Source organism: Rattus norvegicus, chromosome 4 (genome assembly GCF_036323735.1).
Source record: "Rattus norvegicus strain BN/NHsdMcwi chromosome 4, GRCr8, whole genome shotgun sequence".
Taxonomy (NCBI): Eukaryota; Metazoa; Chordata; class Mammalia; order Rodentia; family Muridae; genus Rattus; species Rattus norvegicus.
The window spans coordinates 148,432,475-148,455,135 of NC_086022.1; the positions used below are offsets into that span (position 1 = coordinate 148,432,475).

The 22,661-nt window shown below is 44.9% G+C and overlaps 2 protein-coding genes across 15 annotated transcripts in view; both read right to left on the minus strand.

Moving 5' to 3' along the window:
• Positions 1-869: 869 nt before the first annotated feature.
• On the minus strand, positions 870-14,261 carry Sec13 (SEC13 homolog, nuclear pore and COPII coat complex component). Its single transcript, NM_001006978.1, has 9 exons — positions 14,227-14,261; positions 11,379-11,423; positions 9,979-10,094; positions 8,499-8,650; positions 7,970-8,103; positions 3,708-3,841; positions 3,255-3,378; positions 2,496-2,642; positions 870-1,256 (listed from the first exon to the last, which is right to left on the minus strand). Exons 1-9 carry the CDS (start codon positions 14,227-14,229, stop codon positions 1,143-1,145), a joined length of 969 nt encoding a protein of 322 aa, NP_001006979.1. The 5' UTR covers positions 14,230-14,261; the 3' UTR covers positions 870-1,142.
• A 3,471-nt stretch (positions 14,262-17,732) lies between these two features.
• Atp2b2 (ATPase plasma membrane Ca2+ transporting 2) overlaps positions 17,733-22,661 on the minus strand; it is a 313,447-nt gene continuing 308,518 nt past the window's right edge. For 10 of the 14 annotated variants that reach the window (XM_063285479.1, XM_063285480.1, XM_063285473.1 and 7 more), the window contains one exon: positions 19,460-22,651. In XM_063285479.1, coding sequence (XP_063141549.1) covers positions 22,626-22,651 — 26 coding nt within the window. In that variant the 3' untranslated portion in view covers positions 19,460-22,625. 14 annotated transcript variants of the gene reach the window in all.

Here is a 22,661-nt window from a genome sequence, read left to right on the forward strand (position 1 = left end):
TCACTCTCTGTTGAAAGCAGCTAGCAGTATAGCAAGCCAGGCCTGTCCTTAGGCTGACAGACTTCCTTCCATGCATTCTCTGTGAGCTGAGCAGCAGTAGAAAGGTCCTTCCAGCCTTCTTTTTCTCATGCACATCATGGAAGAAAGGAAGTTGTGGTTTTCATGTAATTTCTGGCAGACTTAGGAGACTATGGGAAGGTCCTTGCAGTTTCATCAGTTAATTCTTAACATGTTATGGCAAAACAAGTTTGCTTTATGAAAAGTGACAGGTGGACTGAGTACAACAGGGAGGCTTTGGGGTTCTCCTGAGGTGACTGCCTTGGTATTTACTTGAGGGTTTTGGTGGCTGAGAAATAGTAAATCCCTCCCTCTGGTTCTGCAGCAGGTAAGACTAAAGTTTAGGGTGAAGTGGGCTAGAACTCTAATCCTGGCTTTCTCTTTACTAAGTGGCTAAATCCTCTATCTCTTCTGCCAGATTGCTTACCTGAAATACAGCATGAAGTTCTACTAAAACAGCAGGCTTCAGTAGGTGGTGCTGTTTTTGTGACTGCTAGTTCAGGTGAGAGTTCCAAAGACCTCTGCTGGGAGGTGGTACATGGCTCAAGGTCAGTTAGCATCAGAACTTTGGCTTCCCATCATAGTATTGTTAGAATGCCCAGGGCTGGGTTAAATTCCTTGCCTGGCATCTGGTTGGTCACCTGTATACATTTGTTAGCATCTCATTGTTTAGGGCAGAAGTCATCAATCCAAATCCCATGGAGTAGGTATACCCAGAAGGGGGCTATTGCCCATTTGCAGGAGGAGCTGCTGTTATCATACTGGGTGGTGCCTGTAGCACAATTTGGGCAGATTGTGGGATGACAGTAAAGTTTCTATGCAATATGATTTTATTACCTTGGAAACAGCCTGAACCAAAAGATAGTTAAAAATGGCCAAAAATACTTAAAAATAATAGTCATTTGTTCCTTACATGAATACTTTCAGATGGACATTAAATTACTGAACACATGGAATCCCAGTAAGGCAGGTGAACACCCAGTGCTGCATGTGTGGGCACTCCTTGGTAGCAGTGGGATGACTCTTCCCAGTTGTTTGGAGGTTGTTCCAGAATAGGTAACAGGAAGACCAGGCTGCCTGTGTTGTCATTGCTCATTCTGTTGGCCCTCTGTGATGGAGGCTGACACAGAACCCTGGCCCTTGTTGACATCACTGATGCACACCCACTGTCCATCCACCGACTCTTTCCACAGGGTCACCTGCAAGTTAGCACACAAAAGTTACGGGTCGGGGCTGGGGATTTAGCTCAGTGGTAGAGCGCTTACCTAGGAAGCGCAAGGCCCTGGGTTTGGTCCCCAGCTCCGAAAAAAAAGAACCAAAAAAAAAAAAAAAAAGTTACGGGTCTGTGCCTGTTCTGCTGCTCTTTAGCCTCATCCTCAGTACAAACACAGAGGCCAAGGGAAAAAGCATTTACCTCCACTACACTTGCTCAAAATGCACCCACAGGGAATGCATTAACTAGAGTTGACAGTGAGAGAGGAAGTATGTGGCTGAGAGCAGGCCAGGTTAGGCCATCTTTGTCACCAAGTGTTAAAAGCACAAATTAGATAGGACACAACTATTAGATGCAGGACCATTGCAGAGCAAACAGCTAAAAAGGTCTGTCCCTGCCTGTGGCTCCTCAGAAGGACATATGCCTTGTGCAGCTCACCTGTACCTGTTAACAGAAGTCGGATCCTTACTTCATACATAGGGTGAGAAATGGCCTGAGAAGGCAGGCTGTTCAAGAATGCAAACTTAAATTATCAGGTCCTGACTCTGGTACAAAGAAATAAAGGAGGATAACTATCTTTTGAGGTCGGGCCTGCAAGTCTGTCCTGGAATTACTGCAGAGCAGGAAAGGCTACCTGCAGAGGGTGAGAAGAAATGTTTGTACTCATCTCTTAGCAATGGACAATGTTGCTTACATGTTAGCTTAAAAAAGGGAAGCCATAATGGTAAATGAGATAAGCCAGCCAGAAAGTAAGAGTGGGTAAGTGAAGGAAGCTAGTTAATAGGCACCGAGTTTGTTTTACAAGCTTAAGAGTTCTGAAGATCAGTTGCACGGTGTCAACACATAATACTTAAAGTCTAATTTACCAGTATGAGAAAATATGGAGGTGTTCCTTAGTCTCCTTTTTCTGCCCTTTGTTGGTCTTTCCAGTGGCCACTTGGCTCATAGCAGAAGCAGGAGGTGGAGACATAGAAGGTGGTAAAAGTTCCTGGAACTCTCCTGATGCTTAGGAAAGAGCCCCAGGCTCTCCTTGCAGGTCAGGCTATACTGCAGCTATGCAACCAAGTTCTTTTCTGTGTCAAACAGGACACAGTACCTCAGAGGGTTGAAGAGACTGAGATATGATTCAGATCTACCTCTATGATGGAACCAGTTACTGTACATGGCCAGGAGGTGAAAAACCATTAGGGCCTTATATGCTTGCCCCCCTGGAAATGGGGTATACCTTATTGTCTCCACCTGACACAGCCAGGATATTTGCTGTGATGGACCAGCTCACGTGCCACACGACATCATTGAACTTGTGTAGGAGTTTAGGTGACCACATATTGCCTGAGGCGTCATCACAAGTCCAAATAAACACTCGCCCATCCTAGGGAAAGAAACACATCAGGAGATGGGGGTACAAGCATTCTCCCCAGGGGGCAGGTATCTGTATTGGCAGAGAAGGAGAGCAGCCACACTAAAGAGTCTGTTTCAGATCCTTTCACCCTGAACACATCTTACAAATAGGCCGGGTCTGGATTCTGTGGTTTCAGAGATGAATCCAGGGTACTGCTATAGATACTCTGTTTTTCTTCCTGGCTGTCTAGTGTTTCTCACATGAACACGGTTAACCATCTTACAAACCATACTCAGAGATGGAGCAAACAAGAATGTCCAATAAAATCACTAATGGACCTGAAGACCTTGCCTCTTATTTGTCATTCCTGTGATGACAGGAAATAAGGGAAGGGTTGACCCAAGGCACTAAGTCTGGGCACCTCCATTCCTCTCCTTCGTAAGGGTCAGGAAGAACCAAAACTTGGCTCTAAGCTTGGCACTAGTTCTTAAGCTACATCAGACTCATGTACACTGGTCCTACACGGTCCTTCTGTTCTTTGCCCAGGTCTAAAAGATGCCTGCTACGTATCTTTCACTCTAGGCAGACTGAAAGGAACTCACTCAAGGCTGAAACGGGATGTTCTCATGGTGTGGGGCTGACCTGAGAGCAGCTGGCAATGGTGCTGGTGGGCAAGCCAATGGAGGGGGCCCAGGCAACGTCTCGAACCCAGTCACTGTGTGCCTCTAGCTTTTGCTCCTCCTTCCACTGGCCATCCTCCTCTTCCCTGCAGAGGAAACCAGAGCAGGAATACAGTGGCTAGCAGGCAGATATTCCCAACTTGGGTAAAGGGTTCAGTTTTCGAGTTTCATCAATGAGTCCAATGGGTAGAATTCTAAGCTGCACGTAAGGTCTCCAGTAAATGCCCTTTCATCCATAGCTCCAAAGTTTGGGGAATACTAAAATGCTTAGAAAAAGAAGTCCTAACAGACTTGAAAACAGATGGTTATTGATAGGGAGAAAGAAAGGTGATCTTGCTTCTTGTACACTGTAGCTGAGCGATGACAGGCAGAAAAGAAGTGTCCCTTTGAAGAAATGTCCACAAAACTCACTGACCTCCACAACTTGATGAGATTGTCACAGCCACCTGATGCAAACTTCTTGATGTAATTGGGTTTCTGTCCGGATGGTTGGTCTATAAGGCTTCCAGGCACAACAGCTGGGGCCCAACTGACAGCATTACAGCCAATCTGCAGAGGGGAACCTTTGGTGAGGCTATGCATAGCAATAAATTTTTTTTCCCCATTCATTCCTGGTGATTTCCCTCCAGTTGTCAGGACTTTGATTACAGCACACAGATAATGTGATGAGTAAGAATCAGGCACTGATGTAATACTAGCATGGAAGGCAGGATAAGGGGACATGGGACAGTTAGATTCCTTAAGGCCACTGGCCAACCAACCTAGCCAAATCCATGTACTCCAGATTCAGTAAGAGATCCCATCTCAAAATGTGAAGAGCAACAAGGGAAAGACATTGCCAACCTTGGGCATATATATACACCTATGCACACCCATACTACTAACAAGTACACACAACACATACACAGTAGGGGTTAGCCTTAAAGGCAAATTATTAGACCAACAGACTACTCAGTAAAAAATCTTAAGGGCCAGAAAGGCATAGAGTGCTATGTTTCAAGTCCTGAAAGAAAATAACAGGAGAATAGTGCAGAATCATGAGAGAAATGAAGAGCTTATGATACGAGCATAAGGAGACTTGGCCTCAAAACTAGCTTTGTAAATGGTGGAGAGTCCTGTACCAGAGGGAGGAAGAAAGATCACTCTCAGAGCACATAGAACTTTAAATACCACTAGAAATAAAACATGCAAATGAGTAACAGCAAAGAAACATTAACACAGTGAGTCATCAAGCCACAAAGATAAGGTAGAAAAGGCACATTAAACGGGGCTTAAACTAGATGACTTTTCATGGCAACTCTGATTGTGGTTTACTTTTTCTTCTTGGTGACAAGATCTAGCTATGTAGCTGGGTTGGGTTGGTTTACACTTGAGCTTTCCTCCTTTCTACCTCAGTTTCCCAATGTAAATAATATTAATTTACTGATTAAGACACAGACTGGGCCTGAAGAGATGGTTCAGTACTTGTTGCAAAGGAATGAAAACCTGGATTTGGACTCTTAGAACACATTAAAAAACAGACATGAGCCTGGTGTGGTGGTGTAAGCCTTTAATCCTCACACTCAGGAGGCAGAAGCAGGTGGATCTCCTGAGTTGAGACCATTTTGGTCTACAAATCGAGTTCCAGGGCTTCACAGAGAAAACCCTTTGAAAAACAACAAAAACTAACCAACCAGGCATAGTGATATGCACTTGCTCAGTTTTGCATTAGTAGGGCAGAGATAGGAGGACTCCTGAAGCTCACTAGCCAGATAGTCATCCAAATCAGTGAGAAACTGTCTCATCCAATAAGGTGCATAGTGACAGACATCACTGATCTGCCTCCACAGGAGTGTGAACTTGTATACATGCATATTCCTCATACACACAAATGGACTTTGAACAAGAACCAACAATATGCTTGATGTAACTCACCTTAGCAGCAAGAGACAAATATTAAAAGTGAAAGGCTAAGAAATCAATCAACAGAATTGAAACCAGGCAATAATAGTACTGGACAAAACAGACTTAACAAAGACTTACTGTTTTGCAGACAAAACAGTAAGATACAAAGGTCACATGATCAATTGATATGAAGATAATAACTCAATATACATACACTGAGTTTAAGAGCATACAGCTGTAAGACAAATATTATTATTATTTTTTTTTTTTTTGGTTCTTTTTTTCAGAGCTGGGGACCGAACCCAGGGCCTTGCGCTTCCTATGTAAGCGCTCTACCACTGAGCTAAATCCCCAGCCCCAAGACAAATATTATTAAAGGAAGAGAGGGCCTCAGATACATAGTGTTAGCAAATTCAAAAGTCTGAAATTCTTATTTCTGAAAAAAGTGGACCAAGACTGGAAATCAACAGTAAGAGAAACTGCAGAAATTATACATGGAGACTATGATGGCTAATTTTCAACATCAACTTGACTTGATTTAGATTCACCTTGGAAACAAACAACTGGGGATGTCTACAAGGACATTTCCAAAACACTCAAGTGAATAGAAGCAGTACAGTCCCAAGGGCTTAGGATCCCGGACTACATAAAAAAGAGAAAGTGAGCTGAACACTACCCCACTCCCATCCCCCCATTTCCTGACTGCTGATGCCGTGTGACAAATTGCTTCACCAGTTGACAGGCTACCGTCAAAATAAGCCTTTCCTTTCTTGAGTTGCTTTTGTCAGAGATTTTGCCATAGCAAGGAGAAAAATTACCAATATAGATACTATAAAGAGTTCTGAACAATAAGTTACTAAAAAAATTAAGTGGGAAATAAAATTTCTTTGTTTTTTGTTTGTTTGGAGACAGGGTTTCTTTGGGGAGTCCTGGCTGTCTCAGAACTCGTTCTATGGACCAGGCTGGCTTCAAACTTGGAGATCTGCTTGCCTCTGCCTCCCAAATGCTGGAATAAAAGGTGTGAGCTGCAACTGCTCAGCTTGAGAAAATTTCTTAAATAAATGTAAACATGCCAAAAGCATACAACGTATAGTAGTACATTGAGGGGAAAAAATAGCAAAAGCAGTACAAAGAGGAAACTTTACAACACCGAGATCCTACATTCAAACAGAACACAAGTCTAGTTTCAGGGGAACCAATGACTGTGGCCTCCAAAGGCACTGTACTCATTTATGTGTATACACACCCACACTAAAATCAACTAGTATAAATGCCAGCAATACACGAAACAACATCTAGTTACCCAAGAAATATAAATAATAACACACTGACTCTACCTCTCTCTACTAGGCAAAGGAGCCATCAAGAAAAGAGCTGCACACTCTGAGGTGGATGAGGTGGGAGAAAGTGCTTACAGAGTGCTGGGAGCAGTGATAAGGGTGGTGAGGTTGTATGTAAGTTAGTGCAGCCACTATAGAAAAGAACTCTATAGGATCCTGCAATACCATTCCTGGATGTATATATACCCGAAGGACTCTTAGCATAGCCCGGGGATAATTCAACATTTACTACTATTCAAAGCAGCTATGAACTGGAGTCCTGTGTACACCATCAAAGAAAACTGCCTAGATATACGATGGAGTTTCTATTCTGCCATGGAAGAATGAAAACATTTCACTTGCAGGATAATAGACTGAATGGGAGATCATCATGTTAAGTAAAATAAGCCTGACTTAGGCAACTATCACATTTTCTCTCACATACAGAATAGAGACATAAAAAACCAAGACAGTAATATTGACAAGAGACTATTTAGGAAGAGGAAGTGAACTATCTGGAAGAGGAGATGAGAGGGTAACGGGTGAATATGATCTAACTACAGGATATACATGTCTGAAAATGTCCAAACTTGTAATTTGATACAGTGAATATACACTAATAGAAAATGCAAAAAGGTTAACATGAAATGCCAGATGACCCAACTGTTTCATAGAATATATACTTAAGGGTAGGGAATTAGGGACAGATACAAAAAACTCCATAAACATTCATAGCAACATTTACTAATAGAAACTGAAAATGCACATTATCAGACAGGGTTTGTGTCAAATCACTAACTGACACATGCTATGACAGGCAAACTCTGAAAGTGAATACTTGCTAGTTTGTTCATTCGTTTGTTTATTTGTTTCTTTCTAATGGTTTTTCTAGATATGGCTTCTCTGTGTCTTAAAACTTATTCTGTAAACCAGGCTGGCTTCAAACTTACAGAGATCCACTTGCCTCTGCCTTCCAAGTGTTGAAAATTAAAGGAGTGTGCCACCATGCCCATCCATTTGTTTTTTCATATGAAAGTGTTTTTGACAATTACAGGACACTCAGAGGCTCAAGAAATGTGAGTTTCTACTTCCCACAATGCTTTCTGGCTTATTTCATACTTAAGGTCCAAGGATCAGAAAGCACAGGGAATTAGATCTCTAGGCCATTGTTCAAAACTCACTGAGTTCTGGGGACCCATGCTTGTCAGCCTCAGGCTTCTGTAGCAAGGTGGCTGGTCAAAGTGCCCCCAATGCTTCTGTCCCCAACCTGGGTCTTACTAGGAGAAACCAGTGCCACTTCTGCCTTGGGCTGAGAAGGCTGGTGTGGCTATTGTCCCTCATAATAAAGTGGCTCTAGCAAGTTTAACCTATGACCTTTCCCAGCCATACCCACTCTTTCTCCTAGGAGCACAGAAGACTTTAGTACAGCAACTGCTGCTCTCTCTTCCATGCAAAAGGCTGGGGCTGGACTCACCGTGTGAGCATTGTTAATCTTCTTCACTTCCCACTGGCCTTCCCCTGTATAAGTCAGCAGCGAGATGGCACCATCTGAACTCCCACAGGCCAGGATCAGGCCATAGTCATGAGGGGCCCAGCAAACAGAGTTCACTGTGGAAAGGAGTACAGTGAGACGACTTCATTCTATATCTACTATTCTGCTACATTCTTAGAAAAAACACAGGGACTGCCAGCAGCCAGTTGACATTTGGCCAAATGACAAATTAACTCCTAACAGTATTTCCTAAGTCCGTCTTCACAAAGCAAGGAAGAGGGGCACCCTGAGATTCCAGGCTGAGCCTTAGAAAGCCGCACTGTACTTATAAACCTCTTTCTCCGGATTGGCTTTAGGTCTTGGCGACTGACCTTTGTTGGGGATAGACTAGTGAAAAAGCTAACAAATGTCTAAAGGGTGGACAGCAGCAAGAGAAGGGTCTGGGATGTGATCAGAACTAGGGCTTTTCTCACCCACAAGACCTTCCTACTCACCTGCCAACTCTACATACCTGAGGAGTCATGTCCTGAGTGCTCATGGGTCTTTTCCCAAGTGCCATTTTCCTCCTTCCAGATAATGACTTTCCGGTCATAGGAACAGGAAGCCAGGATATTGCCATACATGGGGTGAGCCCAGGCCACCTGCCACACTGGCCCCTCATGTCTGTAAGGGAGGGGGTTAAAGGCTACTCAGAGGTTCAGGGGACCCAAAGTACCAGTTCCCTCTGGAGAGACAACACAGTATTCCCACTATCTTAAGTTTTTGAGGCAGGGTCTCATGCTGTAGGTCAGGTTAGCATTGAGCTTGTAACCCTCCCAAATGCTAGGACAAAAGAATGTGCCACCACACTTAAATTTGGTTTGTGTTCTACTATGTTTGGAATGAGAACTCTGCATCTTGAAATGACTTACTAAGACATTAAATTGTCTCTGTCAAAACCAAGTAGCAAGTGGCAGGTCTAACAATCTGTAATTTCAAAGTCATAATGAGCACAAATGATATTCTTTTTTTTTTTTTTTTGGTTCTTTTTTTCGGAGCTGGGGACCGAACCCAGGGCCTTGCGCTTCCTAGGTAAGCGCTCTACCACTGAGCTAAATCCCCAGCCCCACAAATGATATTCTTAGACAGCTCCATGTAAGATGAAAATATGTCTGACTTTTCTTGGTGACAAAGTGAGTGACAAGTGGGAGTTTCCAGTCTACATCCAAAATAGAAAAAATGGTAAATTCAGAGTCATGTAAATAAATGTGATTGTTTTCCCTGTCCTAGTTTGCCAAACTTGTGACCCAGTTCACTCTAGCAGACCCAGGTACCCAGGTAAGGAATCCACACTATGTCTCAAAGAGATGTGATCATGAAAATGAGCCAAGACCCCAAAGGCTAGTGGGGGAGAAAGCAAACATCTTTTAAATAATCCTTGGCCATCTATCTGCCATGAGCAAACAGAACAAGATGTATAAAATTTGTCTTATGGGCCTAGTGAGATGGCCTAGTGGGTAAAAGCACCTGCTGTGTAAGCCTGAGTTCAATCCCCTGAACCCATGGAAAGGTAGAAGGAGAAAACTCCACAAAGTTGTCTTTTGACTGCCACATATGTGTCCCAAGTTCATCTCACGATCATACTTCCTAAATGACACTTGAGGTGAAATGCCTAAATGTGTGCAGGTTGGTACTGTAGTGTTCATTAATTCTGAACATGACAGTGGTTGCCCACATCAAAGATATATTGATGGGCCCTGGATAGAGTCAGGATTACCCCAGCTGGGGTTAAGCAGAGGAGGGCCAGGCCTCCTGGTGGTAGAACTGAGGATCATACTTGAATGTCTCTGTGCCCTTATCTACACCTCTGCTAAGGGCAGAGGCATCTGGGCTTTAAGCATCCTCACTGGTTAATGTACTCTGGGATTGCTCTGAATTTGTGCTTTCATCCTTCCTCCCAGGCCTGAGAATCTAGCTATCCCACGACCTTCTCCATGCTTGTTTACACTTACCCTCTGAGGTCTGCGATGAGGATCTGCCCTCCATTTCGCACATCAAAAATTTTGACAGACCTATCTGAGGAGCAGGTTGCTAGGCGGGTGCCATAATAGTCCATCTGCGCATCATGCTGCAAGGGAAGGACAGCTAGGGAAGCCTGCAGGACAGGTGCATAACCCCCACGCCAGGCCCCTACAGACTCAAATCAGATTTCAGGAATAGCCAGCTGCCACCTGCAGCAGCTAGAAACTTTCAACCAAAAGTGATGCATGGACCTTAACATTTCTTTGTCACCTTTCTACTCAAGATAAAGGATTCTTCTGGAAGGCCATCTTTCTACTGGGTCAGGCTTTGCTCTCCTGGTAAGTAGGCTTGTAGGTCCATTTAAAAACCCTTTTCAGCAGAGTGCTGTCATACTGGTAAGGAAGTATCTAAAAAGGAAATTCTATGTCCTTAGCTTATTTGTTGTACAAGCTTTGAAAAATTAGCTTATTTATTTAACCGTCAGTTTCCATATCTTAAGAAGGACTAAGGAGCTTCACGGGTCCTTGAAGGCATAATAAGGTACTGAATGGAAAGTACTTAGGGTCTGATGACAAGTTTAGAGAGCATAGAGATGTCTCTAACTACTATACTGCCTCATGTGATCCCCAGGAGGAAACCAAGGTGGGTCACTGGCAGAGGTGCTGAGACTGGATCTTCTTGCTCTTGGGTCCATGCCAGCTCCAGCCAGGTGGCCTCACAGCTAGACTACTCACCACCAAAACCAACAAGATGCACAGTTTGGTCCCAGAACCCCCAAACCAAGTGCCAGGGGTTAAGTGTGGAGGTCAGGGACTTAACAGGAAAGACTGAGGCCATTAAGCCTGGGCCCTGCTCAAAGGCTGCCTGCATTGTTTGGCTCCAGGAAGCAGGATGAGTTTCTCAGTTAGGGACTTCAACCTCTGGACCTTCCCTAGCAGTTCTACACTGTGCCCTGTGTTGGCCTATCAAGAAACGCCCTGAGAGCCCCAAGGGCCTGGTATGGACTACTCTCTGGGACAGAAGTGTACTGGCTTCTGCCCTACACTTTTACTGTGGCTGCTAGACTTCCTATTCTCCCTAAGTCCCTTTCAGTAGAGCTAAGAAATAGCCTTAGGAGAAAGACAAATGGGAAGATGGTTGTCAAACCTCTGCAGCCTTACTCTTAGAGCAGGCACTGTACTGGCCAAAGACTGAAGGGCCTGAACTGTACAACAGAGCCAGGTTCTCACAGCAAAGATAGGCCACTGTAAACACTGCCAACTCAGAGGTCATGTAGGAAAATGATTAACCCCCCAGAGGTTATGGCCTGCTGGGAGCTAATATAGTCAAAATGCTCACTGAGGGGAATGCCCATGACGAGGCCCGGGAAAAGGGCTGAATGGATACTTACAATCATGTCCTCATGAGAGGTATCCACAGTGTTAATTACTGACACCTAGAACCAAAGACATTCTGTGAATTCAGTGATAGTAGCCACAACAATCATCTCATTAAAGAACCAATTGTTTCTGAAATTCTTACGGGCATCCATTCACTCACTCATTCACTGGCATGCTCATTCTATAAACTCTTTCTTTCTCATGTGACTTGCTCTCATTATGTAGTTCAGTCTGGCGTTGAACTCAGTATCCTTCTGCCTCAGCCTCCCAAATGCCAGGATTACATATGTGCATTTTTACTCCAGACCTTCTTGTACTGAGTACTGTGTGAAGGACTGCACAGTGTGGAGTGGCAGTTCTTGCCTCAGAGGAGCTCATGTGTACAACCTGCCAGTAGCCAGATCAGCCATACTGTGGTTTACGTGGGTAGGAGGAGTCCAAGATAAAAGGGATACACAGCTACCTTAAGGGATGAGAACCTTGGGGTTGGGGATTTAGCTCAGTGGTAGAGCGCTTGCCTAGCAAGCGCAAGGCTCTGGGTTCGATCCCCAGCTCTGGAAAAAAAAAAAAAGGGATGAGAACCTTGTTGCTCAGAAAGAAGATATAATCCAAGCAGGAAGGGATCCCATGGGCAAAGGTAGTCTTAGACCTTGAGGTCAGTGGAATCAAGCAAGAACAGAGTTCACATTCCCTTTCTGCATCACAAGTGATTCTGATGATGGCCCAGACAGTTTATGTGGAACAGGTTATAATTCAAGAACAAGATTTGACTTTAGTTGCTTCTGAGGCTACTCTCTGGCCTACTATGAACTGTGAAAGGCCTGTCTAGCTAGACTCTTACATACACAACAGCCATGGACAGCTATAGTATCACAAGTGATTCTGATGATGGCCCAGACAGTTTATGTGGAACAGGTTATAATTCAAGACCAAGATTTGACTTTAGTTGCTTCTGAGGCTACTCTCTGGCCTACTATGAACTGTGAAAGGCCTGTCTAGCTAGACTCTTACATACACAACAGCCATGGACAGCTATAGTACTTTATGCTACTTCTCTGCTGGAGAAGGTAAGCTCCCTGAAACTATCTGTAGCTTTGACACATTCTGTCTGTCTGTCTTAGTACAGAGGTCTAGCTAGCCTAGAACTCACTACATAGACCAGGCTGCCCTCAAACTCTTGAGATTTATCTGCTTTTATCTTATTGAGTGCTGGGATTAAAGGAAGGCACCATCACATACCTCAGCTTTAGATCTAAGTTATTTAGCAGAATGTTTTACAGACAGAGGGACTCAGTAGCTATCTACTAAATTAATAAATGGGCAAAGATATACATTTCCCCCCCCTTGGCTCAGCCACTATTAAATTCTTGGGGAGAGAAAAGTAGACTGAAAAGGTAGCTTCCACTGGAGATCGACATTTCTCACATTTTCAACAAGTCATCTTTTCCAGTGCAAACTTGGCAGTTACAAAGCCTGACTCCTCAAGGCAGGTGTGGTGTTGCAGGTCCTTAATACTCTGGAAGATCAAGAGAGTGGGTCAAGAATTCTACAATAGCCTGGGCTACTCTTCAGAAAGGTAGACCCAGGAAGTGTATGGCAACAAGGCATTCAGAAGCCACACATTGAATAAGTACGTGCTTCCTTGAAAATTCTAAATGCTCTAAAAAGTGTCTGCAAAGAGGAATAATAGCACCTGCCTGCAGACAATGACATTTTCCCCTGAGCGTCAAGAGGTACCAGCTGCAATCAATTATAGTCAACAGAAAAACCAAGCAAGTTAATGTGCCAGTGAAGAGAAACAAATCCTTACTAAACCCACACTGCTGGCAACAGACCTAGCTACTAACCTTCTAACACCCTGCTCCCCAATGCACACTAATATTAGAAGGTGGGTGATGTGCTCAAGAATCCCCACAGTCTGGACTGGCTCAAGGAAAAGTAATTTTATATTGGTGGCCTGTAGGACCTTGGAAAGTTGGCATCCTTCAGCCACTCTCAACCAGCGGCCATGGGCTATGATCCACACTTTGGGATGCTATGTGTTTTAAAGCCCTTGGAGCAGTCCTCTGGAACATCTGACACTTATTTGCTTACTACAATACAGTAAGAAGCAGCACTCAAAACAATTCAGCTCATCAGGATCACACCTGGTACAAACTTAGAATGAACTTGTGTATGAGTCTCCAACTTGGCAACAGAAGAGCCAAAGGCCAACAGAAGGAGGCAGCTCCTTGCACCGCTGTGCCAAGCAAGGTCTAAGACTTCAGAGTTCCATTCACTTAGTGTCTCGGGGGTGGCGGTGGGGGAGTGAAGATATACCACTGATACCATGTAAGTTCAAAAATAAAAATAAAAAAGCCGAGACGATGCCCTAGAGTCACCCTACTAGGCCTGCCATCAGTTTCCCGAAGGGACCATCACACTTTGGAGTCCTGTGTCCAAGCAACTGATCCCTCCACCACCTTTGCTGAGGTAGTAGGTGGCAGGACCGATGATTAGAAAGATGATTAGAAGAATTTGGATCTTAGCTTGCCACTGTCCAGCGCAAGTGTTGATGAAAGCAGCATCTGTTCTGCAGGCTAAGCGCAGGGAGGGGATGTGTGCGATAGTGGGAACGTACTAAAGGCTAGTTGGGCAGGAGATCCTATAATAGCTCTGGCTGTTTTTCTAATTCTGGAGGACAAGACACGGGATGGGCAGGAGGTAACTCAGCAGCCCGGGCCCCTGAGTTCCGGAAGGCCCAGCGGCCTTGCCTTAAGCTCCCGCTCCGAGACCTAAAGAGGCAGGACACGCAAACCTTGAGGTCGTAGCGGTGGTCTGCTCCAAGACCACGACTATCTCAGGGACCGCATCACTTACCATAGCTACAGCAGCGGCGACTCACAGCCTCGGACGTGGCAGCTCAGAACGCTTCACTTCCGGCGCCGGACCGCAGCCGGCAGGCCGTCTACCAGGAGCTTCCGGTTAGCAACACACTCGACTCACACAAAGGTTCCGCGTCTTCTGGAGCCTTGGCCCCGCCCTCCTGCAGCTCTGCCCTTATCTTGGCCAACAGCAGGGCTATGGTTGGTGTGGTGACCCTAATCCAGGGATTTTATAATTCGAAGCAGTCACTAGCAGGTTTTTTGGTTTCTTTCCTTCTTTCCTTCTTTCCTTCTTTCCTTCCTTCCTTCCTTCCTTCCTTCCTTCCTTCCTTCCTTCCTTCCTTCTTTCTTTCTTTCTTTCTTTCTTTCTTTCTCTCTTTCTTTCTAACTAGCAGGTTTTCTATTTAGACTAAAATTTTCTGGTTCCTGAGATGTATACATGAAATGACGAGCGGTTACAGCTTCACCCTCCTTTTCTGTGGGCTCTGGGTCCTACTGGCTCATCATGACCGTTGTTGAGGTTAATTTCTCAAGTAGACTGGGCTAGTGCTTTGTTAGGTCTTGCTTTCCATTTAATTTAATGTTGGCTATTGGCTTGCTGTATATTGCCTTATTACGTTTAGGTATGGACCTTGTATCCCGGATCCCTTAAAGACTTTTAGCATGAAGGGGGATTGGATATTGTCAAAGGCTTTTTCTTTAATTTTTTTTTTTTTTTTCAGAGCTGGGGACCGAACCCAGGACCTTGTGCTTGTTAGGTAGGCGCTCTACCGCTGAGCTAAATCCCCAACCCCAGGCTTTTTCATTATCTAATCAGATGATCATGTGGGTTTTTTCAGTTTGTTTATATGGTGAATTACGTTGATGGGTAAAGCAATTCCACTAAATTCAGGGACAAAACAAGGCTGCGCACTCTCTCCCTATCTATTCAAAATAGTATTTGACATTCTACCTAGAGCAAAAAGATAAGTAAATGAGATACAAAACAGAGGAATACAAACTGGAAAGGAAGAAGTCAACGTTTCACTATTAGCAGATGATATGATAGTACATGTAAATGCACCAGCTTTCTTAAGGGATGGCAAGACAGAGTCTCTTAATCTCTGGGAGTCTGTTTTAAGGGAGAGCAACTGGAAAACCCTCAACCTCTTGTCCTTAGCTTTTGTGCTTATACAGCTGTTTAAGGGGGATGAAGACCTCCAGGACAGCTCTTCAGATGCATGTGGTCCCATTTCCCTCTTAGAAGCCAAGTGGCCCAGAGTGGAACCTCCCCTCCCCATTAACTAAATCAAATTTTTTTCTTATTGTATGTTGAAACTGATATCAAATATCTTGGCTGCTGAAACTCAAGGAGTGTGAAGGGTTTTTGGAGAGTGACCAGAAGAGTAGCATCCTTATTGTTGGTATCAGGAATTGCCTTTACCTCCAACAGTGGCACCATTTGGTCACTGTTGCCATGGCAATTGCCATACATTCCCAGTAAACCTTTTGGCTCAATTCCCAACACTACCTGGGAGCAGTTACATCATATTCCAAATAAAAGGCAGACTCTTCTGCCCTTGCTCACTTTCTTTTCTTTCTCCTCTTTTCTCTTCTTTCTCTCACCCCTTCCCCTTGTCTCCATCCCGCATTAAATCTCTCCACATGGAACTGTGTTGGTTTGGTGTGCTTTATCTGGGCGGGCACAGGCTGATATTTAAACAATACTTAAATCCTGACACTGCCCTTCCCCCTAGCCGCTGCCACCACCACAGCACCTTTGAAATCTCTTTCCTCCTCAGTGGAGAACTTTTGCAGGGATTAGAGGAGGTGGTACTTAGGATAAAACAGAACACAAACTTGAGGAGGCTCCTTGGCCTCCTGTTCTTTGAGGTACAGGCCCCTCTGTAGCTGTATCACTAATCCTTCAACTGATTGGGCCAAATTCTTTTTCTCTGAGCCTGACTTTTCTCCTGTGAAAAATGGTGACAACGGGCATCTTACATGTAAATAAAATGCATTGTTATCAAGGGAATTTCCTATTATAAGTTCTGAAGCTGAAGATATTGAGGATCTGGGATAAGTAGCAACAACTTGCAGGTAGACTGAAAGACATGGTGTTCTAAAGCTTTAGAGGGCCAACTCTGGCTAAAGATGGAATGTTATCAGTACCTCACCTCCTACTTCTAAGGCCTCATTCTTTGCCTCTTTGAGTGGCTGTCTTCTCTGTTAAGTGAGAAACACAATAGGGGATCAGCATCTCTTGTCTGAAATACTTGAAAGTGCAGTGCTTCATTTTGGTTTTGTGAACATTTGCATATTCATGAGATATTCTGGGATGGAATCCCAGTCTGAATAGAAAGTTCACATTCTTTACATACTCTTAGGAACATAATTGGAATTTATATATTTTTAATAATTTTGTGCCTTAAGCAAAGTTTGGTGGTATGTGGTTTCCTGCTTGTGGCATGATGTTGGCACTCAGAAAGTTCCAGATTTTCAGATCCAGAATGCTCAACCTGTAATATCTACTCTGAAAATTGATGTTGGGTTAAATGAACCTTGGAACTGAAACTGTATTTGGAAGTTAGACAGAGTCACTGATACTTGACCTGGGGACCGGTTCAGCTTGTGAAGAGCGAGGGTTTTGTGTATATAACTTGATATTTGTTTCTTAGTCTAGCATATTTCCTTTCCTTGTGAGAGGCTTGCCAGATTTAAATGACTAGGTATGCTGGTTCGCTTTGTTTTATTTTGTTTTTAGTTTTGTTTAGCCAACTTGACACAAGTCAGGGTCATCTGAGAAAAGGGAACTTTATTGAGTGGATGAGTATGGACCATCCAGTGGGCCCATAGGCAAGTCTGTTGGGGCATTTTCTTGATTAAAGACTCATGCGGGAGGGCCCAGCCCACTGTGGTTGGTAGGTGATTCTGAAAAGTATAAAAAAGCAGGCCAGGTGGAACAAATCAGTAAGCACCACTCCTCCAAATTCTCTGCTTCAGTTCCTGTCTCCATTTCCTGTCCTGCTTGAGCTCCTGCCTTGACTTCCTTCAGTGGTAGACTCTGATTAGGATATGTAAGTAAAATATATCCTTTCCTCCTCAAGTTTCTTTTGGCCTTCGTGGTTTATCACAGCAATAGAATGCAAACAAAAACTCTAGGATACCAGATTCCTCTTTGCTTCTCTCCACCTTGGTAAGAGCTACCACCTACAATCTGTGTCCACACCTTCCACCTCTTTCTCTGGTTTATCCCAGACAACAGTCAGGTCATTCATAGTTTTCTCCTTGCCACTTTGCATCTGAGTAACTCTTTTCTTCCTGAGACCCTTCCTCCCAAGCCTTCCCTTGAGATGGTTAATGACTCACTCACGGAAGTTCCCTCAGGTGATAGGAGCTCAAAGATGTGATCTAGAGCAAAATATCTTTCCCAACCAGAGACTCAACTTCCCCAGGTTCAAATCCATAGAGAGAGGGGACCCAGCTGTCTTCGGAAAAAGGCCTTGGGATGTTTACCATGCCTGCGTTTCCACGTGTGCATTTATTGTTATTGCTCAGTATAGTGTTGAAAAGGCAGACAAATCCTGTTAGTTACAAAGAGCACAAGCCAGAGATACAGAGAAATAAAGAGAGTACAATAAGAGCACAGTCACTTCCCAGCCCCAATTGTCCCAGAGCCCTCCAGAGCCCAGGCAGCTTATAGAAGCTGGAGGCGGCACCATTCCCTCGCTACTCCGTTATAAAAGATGTGCACACGAGAGTTAGCAAAGTGTGGTGACCCCCGAGAGGAAGGGCCCTGGAGGGAGAGCACCACAGACATTACAAAACAGACCATGGGCCTGGAAGGGCCCAAGCAGCCTCAAACCTTTTGTTTTGGGAGGAGGGGATGATGGCAGCTACCCAGGGCCTGGGGTCCTATGCCTTGGGTGGGTCGGATCTCTATATTAAATCAGAGGACTCCATTTGGACCTTGGAAAACACATGGGGACTTTTAGGGTCTGACTGCAGCCTTGGTGCTTCTAGAAGAATCCTCACTGCTAGGGTTCTCCAAGGGTGGGGCTTTAGATACTAGAGCAGAAGAGAGTTGGATGAAAGGCTTGTCAGAGTGTGGTTCAGTTGCCAACCTCCTATGGCTACATCAAAGGTGCCAAGACATCAGGCAAGACATTCTTGTATCCCAAAGGTGCTATAACTCCGAATAAGAGATGACTCCCAATAACCCAAATAAAATCACCAAAAACCAGTTTAGAAAAGGCGGACAGAAAGTATCCCTCTGTAGTGTGGGTCTGATGAGATCGAATGTTCTCTCCAAGACTGGCTCTGGGAGAGGTCTTCCTTTCCCATCAAGTCAAGGAGCATATGGGGACTGGCTCTGGGACAACCACAGATGACTTGTTAGAAGGGGCTTGTGGCCTCTCCTGACAATTCTGGGGCTAAGGGGACAGGTAAGTTGATAGTTTCCCAGAATTCAGGGTGTTGTTTTGTCTGTTCTCACAGGACATTCTGCACATAGAGGATCTGAAATGGACAGTGATTACAATGGGGGTAGGGGTGGCACATAAAGCAACAGGGCCCAGAGTCTGCGGTAAGAGAAGTTCAGACGGTCTGGCAAAAATTTTAGCATTTCTTCAGAAGAACAGATGTGAGGGGGAATCTTGTGAACAGGGAGGGGGACTTACTCCCTACTATATACTAACATGTTTGAGGGGGATAATAATTAAAACATGTGGCTGGTGCCAGACAAGGGGGTTAAAGAGAAATTCTAGAATTGGACTGAGGTCTATATAAAAAATCAGGAGGAGGCAAAGGTAGCTTTTTAACAGGCATGGGGACACAGTGGCTCTTTTTTAACCAGAGGACCCAGGATAGGATAGGCTCTGGCTTGGGAGCTGCCAGTGCCACATCCACTCTCAGAAATAGGGCACCTCCCTCCAGACAGCTCTGCTGTGGTTGGGTTGAGGATAGGAGAGGGGTGGGTGGGTGGAGACATGGAGGCTGCTCCTCAATCCTGGATAGCTGTGAGCAGCAAGTTGAGTGCCCCCCATTGTCTCTCAGCATTCTGAGGGGGCAGGGAGCTGATGCACTTACAGAGTGCAGAGGACAAGAAAGGAGGGGCAGGGTCCCATGCTAGAAAAGAGTAGAGATTTCCTATTTCTGCTTGATTTGTGTTTTTAAATATCATAGACACACCAGAAATACCTGCGTGAGCAGGAACAGCCAGCCATGGAAAACATAACCATTGCATAGTATTAAATGAGCAGAGACGGTGAATTCTTTATTTACAATTATTGTCTAGATAAAAAAATTCATAAAAACAGATGAATGGTCATAAATTATTGACCCCCTAATGGGGTGAACTGCCAAACGTATCCCATGCTGCTAGATATAGGACGCGGAAGTGCAAGCTTTGTGTACTACAGTGAGTTCTGACCAACCAACCATCTCCTATGTAGGTGTGTATGGAAGAGTGTGAGAACGAGGGGCTGGAGCATAGGCTATCCCTCATTCCTGACGCCGGGAAGCCAGCGCTAATGTCAGGCCTCCTTGCTAGCTTCCTCTGCTCCCTGTCTGAGAACCTGGCTCTGCTCAGAGAACCCCTTCCTCTTTGCCCTTGAGGCTTGGTTCCAAAGCCCAAGGACCCTGGTTTGTAAGCACAAGAACCCTGGTGGCATGGAATGAGGTTGAGGTCATAGATGCATGGTTGAATGGAGGAGGGTAGGATGAAAAATGTGACAAAGGACTCCCCACCAAAAAAAACAAAAAACAAAAAACAAAACCCCCCCCAAAAAAAACAAAACCAAAAAACCCCCAAACCAATCAAACAACAACAAAAAACCCAAAGAAAAACCTATCCTGTTTGAAGGCAGCCCCGGGGTTTCCTTCCCTCCCTTGGAGGGGTACTGTGGGCTGCCTCTGGTGGAGTCTGTACTGGAATCCAGTGAGTATATCTAGGGCTGGTCCACCTGCTGGAGAGGCAGCTCTCTCTCTCCTGGATACATTCAGAATCCTTCAGAGATATTCTTCCTTACAGAGAGATTGTGGCCAGGTGGGACGGGCAGACTTTGAACCCCAAACCAATCACTCAAGTTTTTCACAGCCATCCAGACGTGGGCCCTCCCAGCGGACTATGGCTCTTTTCCCAAGTGGCTGTCATCTTGTTTAGTGAAGAGGTCTCTGGGCCTGGAGGAGGGCTGGGGACCAGGCTGAAGAGCGAGGAGCGATTGTGAGAAGGGAGAGAGTGAAGGATGGAGTTCACAAGTGAGGCGGAAAGTGTTTGGTTTTCCTCAAAGCACGGGACACCACCGGTCATGGTATTCAAAATGTCTTTTTGCACTGTACAAGTTTATGGAAAAAGATTGTATGCTGAAAAGTCTCAAAGCAAACTTTGTATTAAATACAAAAGTTCTTTTATGAAAAAAAGCTGAGACCCACAAAGTGCTTAGCAGTCAGAGGCCGACAGACAAGCTCTTATTGAGTTGGGATTACTAGTGCTGTTATTGTTGGGGGAGGGGATAGCCACCTTTTCTCACCTGTGATATGGGAAGATAATCGGAATGGCTTTCTGTCTGGGAAAGCAGGACTTGCTGTTAAAAGGCTACAGTATATGTTGTAACTACAGGAAGACAATTTGGTTTAAAAATCACACTGAATACATCTCAATGTACACATCATAAGGTTCATTCGGATCTAAATAGTGCAGAGAAAAAAGGCTATTCTTCAAAAAGAAAAACCGAAAGCAGCAAGCCGTACCAACCCTCATCCAGTATGTCAGCAGTATCTATGCTGCTGTTTATAAGGAAAGAAACTTCTAAACTACTAACTAAAAAAAAAAAAAAATCAACACAATAGCATCTGTGATATCTGAACACTACCTTGACTCACAAAGACAGTGCCAAAGACAACTCAGTTCTGAAATGCTCTCTGTAAACTCAAGCGAGTTTCATTGAGAGAAAAGCCTTCCTTCTCCGGGTGCACTACTGACGTCATGGGACCTGGACAGCCATGTTGCCAGCCCGGGGGAACCACCTTCTCTCCTCTTCTCCCTTGTCTACGGTGGAGCATGTTGCGTAGCTCCTCAGGGTGGATCCTTGGGAGCTGTTGGCTTTCTGCCTGAGCTTCCCACAGTAGTAACGTTATTGAACGGAAATAGCAGGCAAAAAATCAGAGCATGGCTATCGTAAAACTTCAAGGATGCAATCCAGGGGATGTGTCTGTTGGGCCAAGCTGTTTGTAAGCATCTCGGCCACCAGTGTTCTTAAACCACACAAATAGCCAAAGACATTATCTACAGGTTTGTAAACAAATTACATTCTTCTTTTAGGACATAAGTTAAAATAGAGCAATTTAAGCAGAAACAAGGCAACATGCCGGCAAAGGAACTTTATATATCCATGTATATATATGTATATATATATATAATATCTACTTATCTATACGCACGTATACAGTCTTCAAGAAGTATACGTTGATATAGATACAAAGAAACGGATATAACCTCATGAGTGTCTGTGGAGTTCTTGGGTTTCATTGGTGCAAACCTACTCTGTGATTTCAAAAAGTTATTAAATTAATCTAGACATTTGAGACCATGCTGGGCAAGCATTTGAAACCTCATAGACCAGTGGACTGAATGAACAGCAGTCTGTTCGCAGTTCCTGTTTGCAGTTCCCGCCTAAGAAAACAAACAAAAAACTCCCCTCCCTAACCCTCCAAGAACCAATCGAGGGAGGGGATTAAAAGTGTCCAGGTACATTCATGCTGGGGACGCAGTGGCTGGCGGGTGCATGGCTGGTCCGTGTCTGGGCTGGAGCCTGGAAGGGCTCTTTTTTTTTAAAATTAATTCGTTATTATTTTTTTATGTTTTGGAAAAAAAAAAAAAAACAATCCACGCCACTCTCTGCTCCAGATGACCCCGGGGGCAACCCCGCCCATGGCCTAAGGAGTGAAAAAGAGTTCAAACAGCATGGCAGCCAGAGAAAGGGTCTGTGTGTGGAAACGGGTTCTCTCTCCGCTGTGTGGGTTCCGCCCATTGCTCCTTGCTGCGTCGGGGAGTTGGTGCCTGGAAGGGTGTGCGCCTGGAGGCGGGTGGCGGTGGGTCCATGAGCATGGCCAGGCGACAGGGGCCTCAGCTAAAGCGACGTCTCCAGGCTGTGGATGGGGCTCCCTGGACTTGAAGAGGTAGCTGATTTGCTCGTGTCGGTCGTCAGGTTGATCCCGCTGTCGATGGCGCTATTGTTCTTGTTGAGCGAGGACGGCGGGCTCGAGTTCTGCTTGAGCGCGGCATCTTCTTCCAGGTCGGTGTCATCGATGAGGGGGATGTGGGGCTGGGAATCTTCGATCCGGAATTCAGGATGAGCCATGAAGTTATGGATGGAGGTTCGAGACTCGGGTTTTTCTAACCCTTCATAGAGAGAGCTACGGAACGCCTTCACGACGCGGATCTGCAAGGGA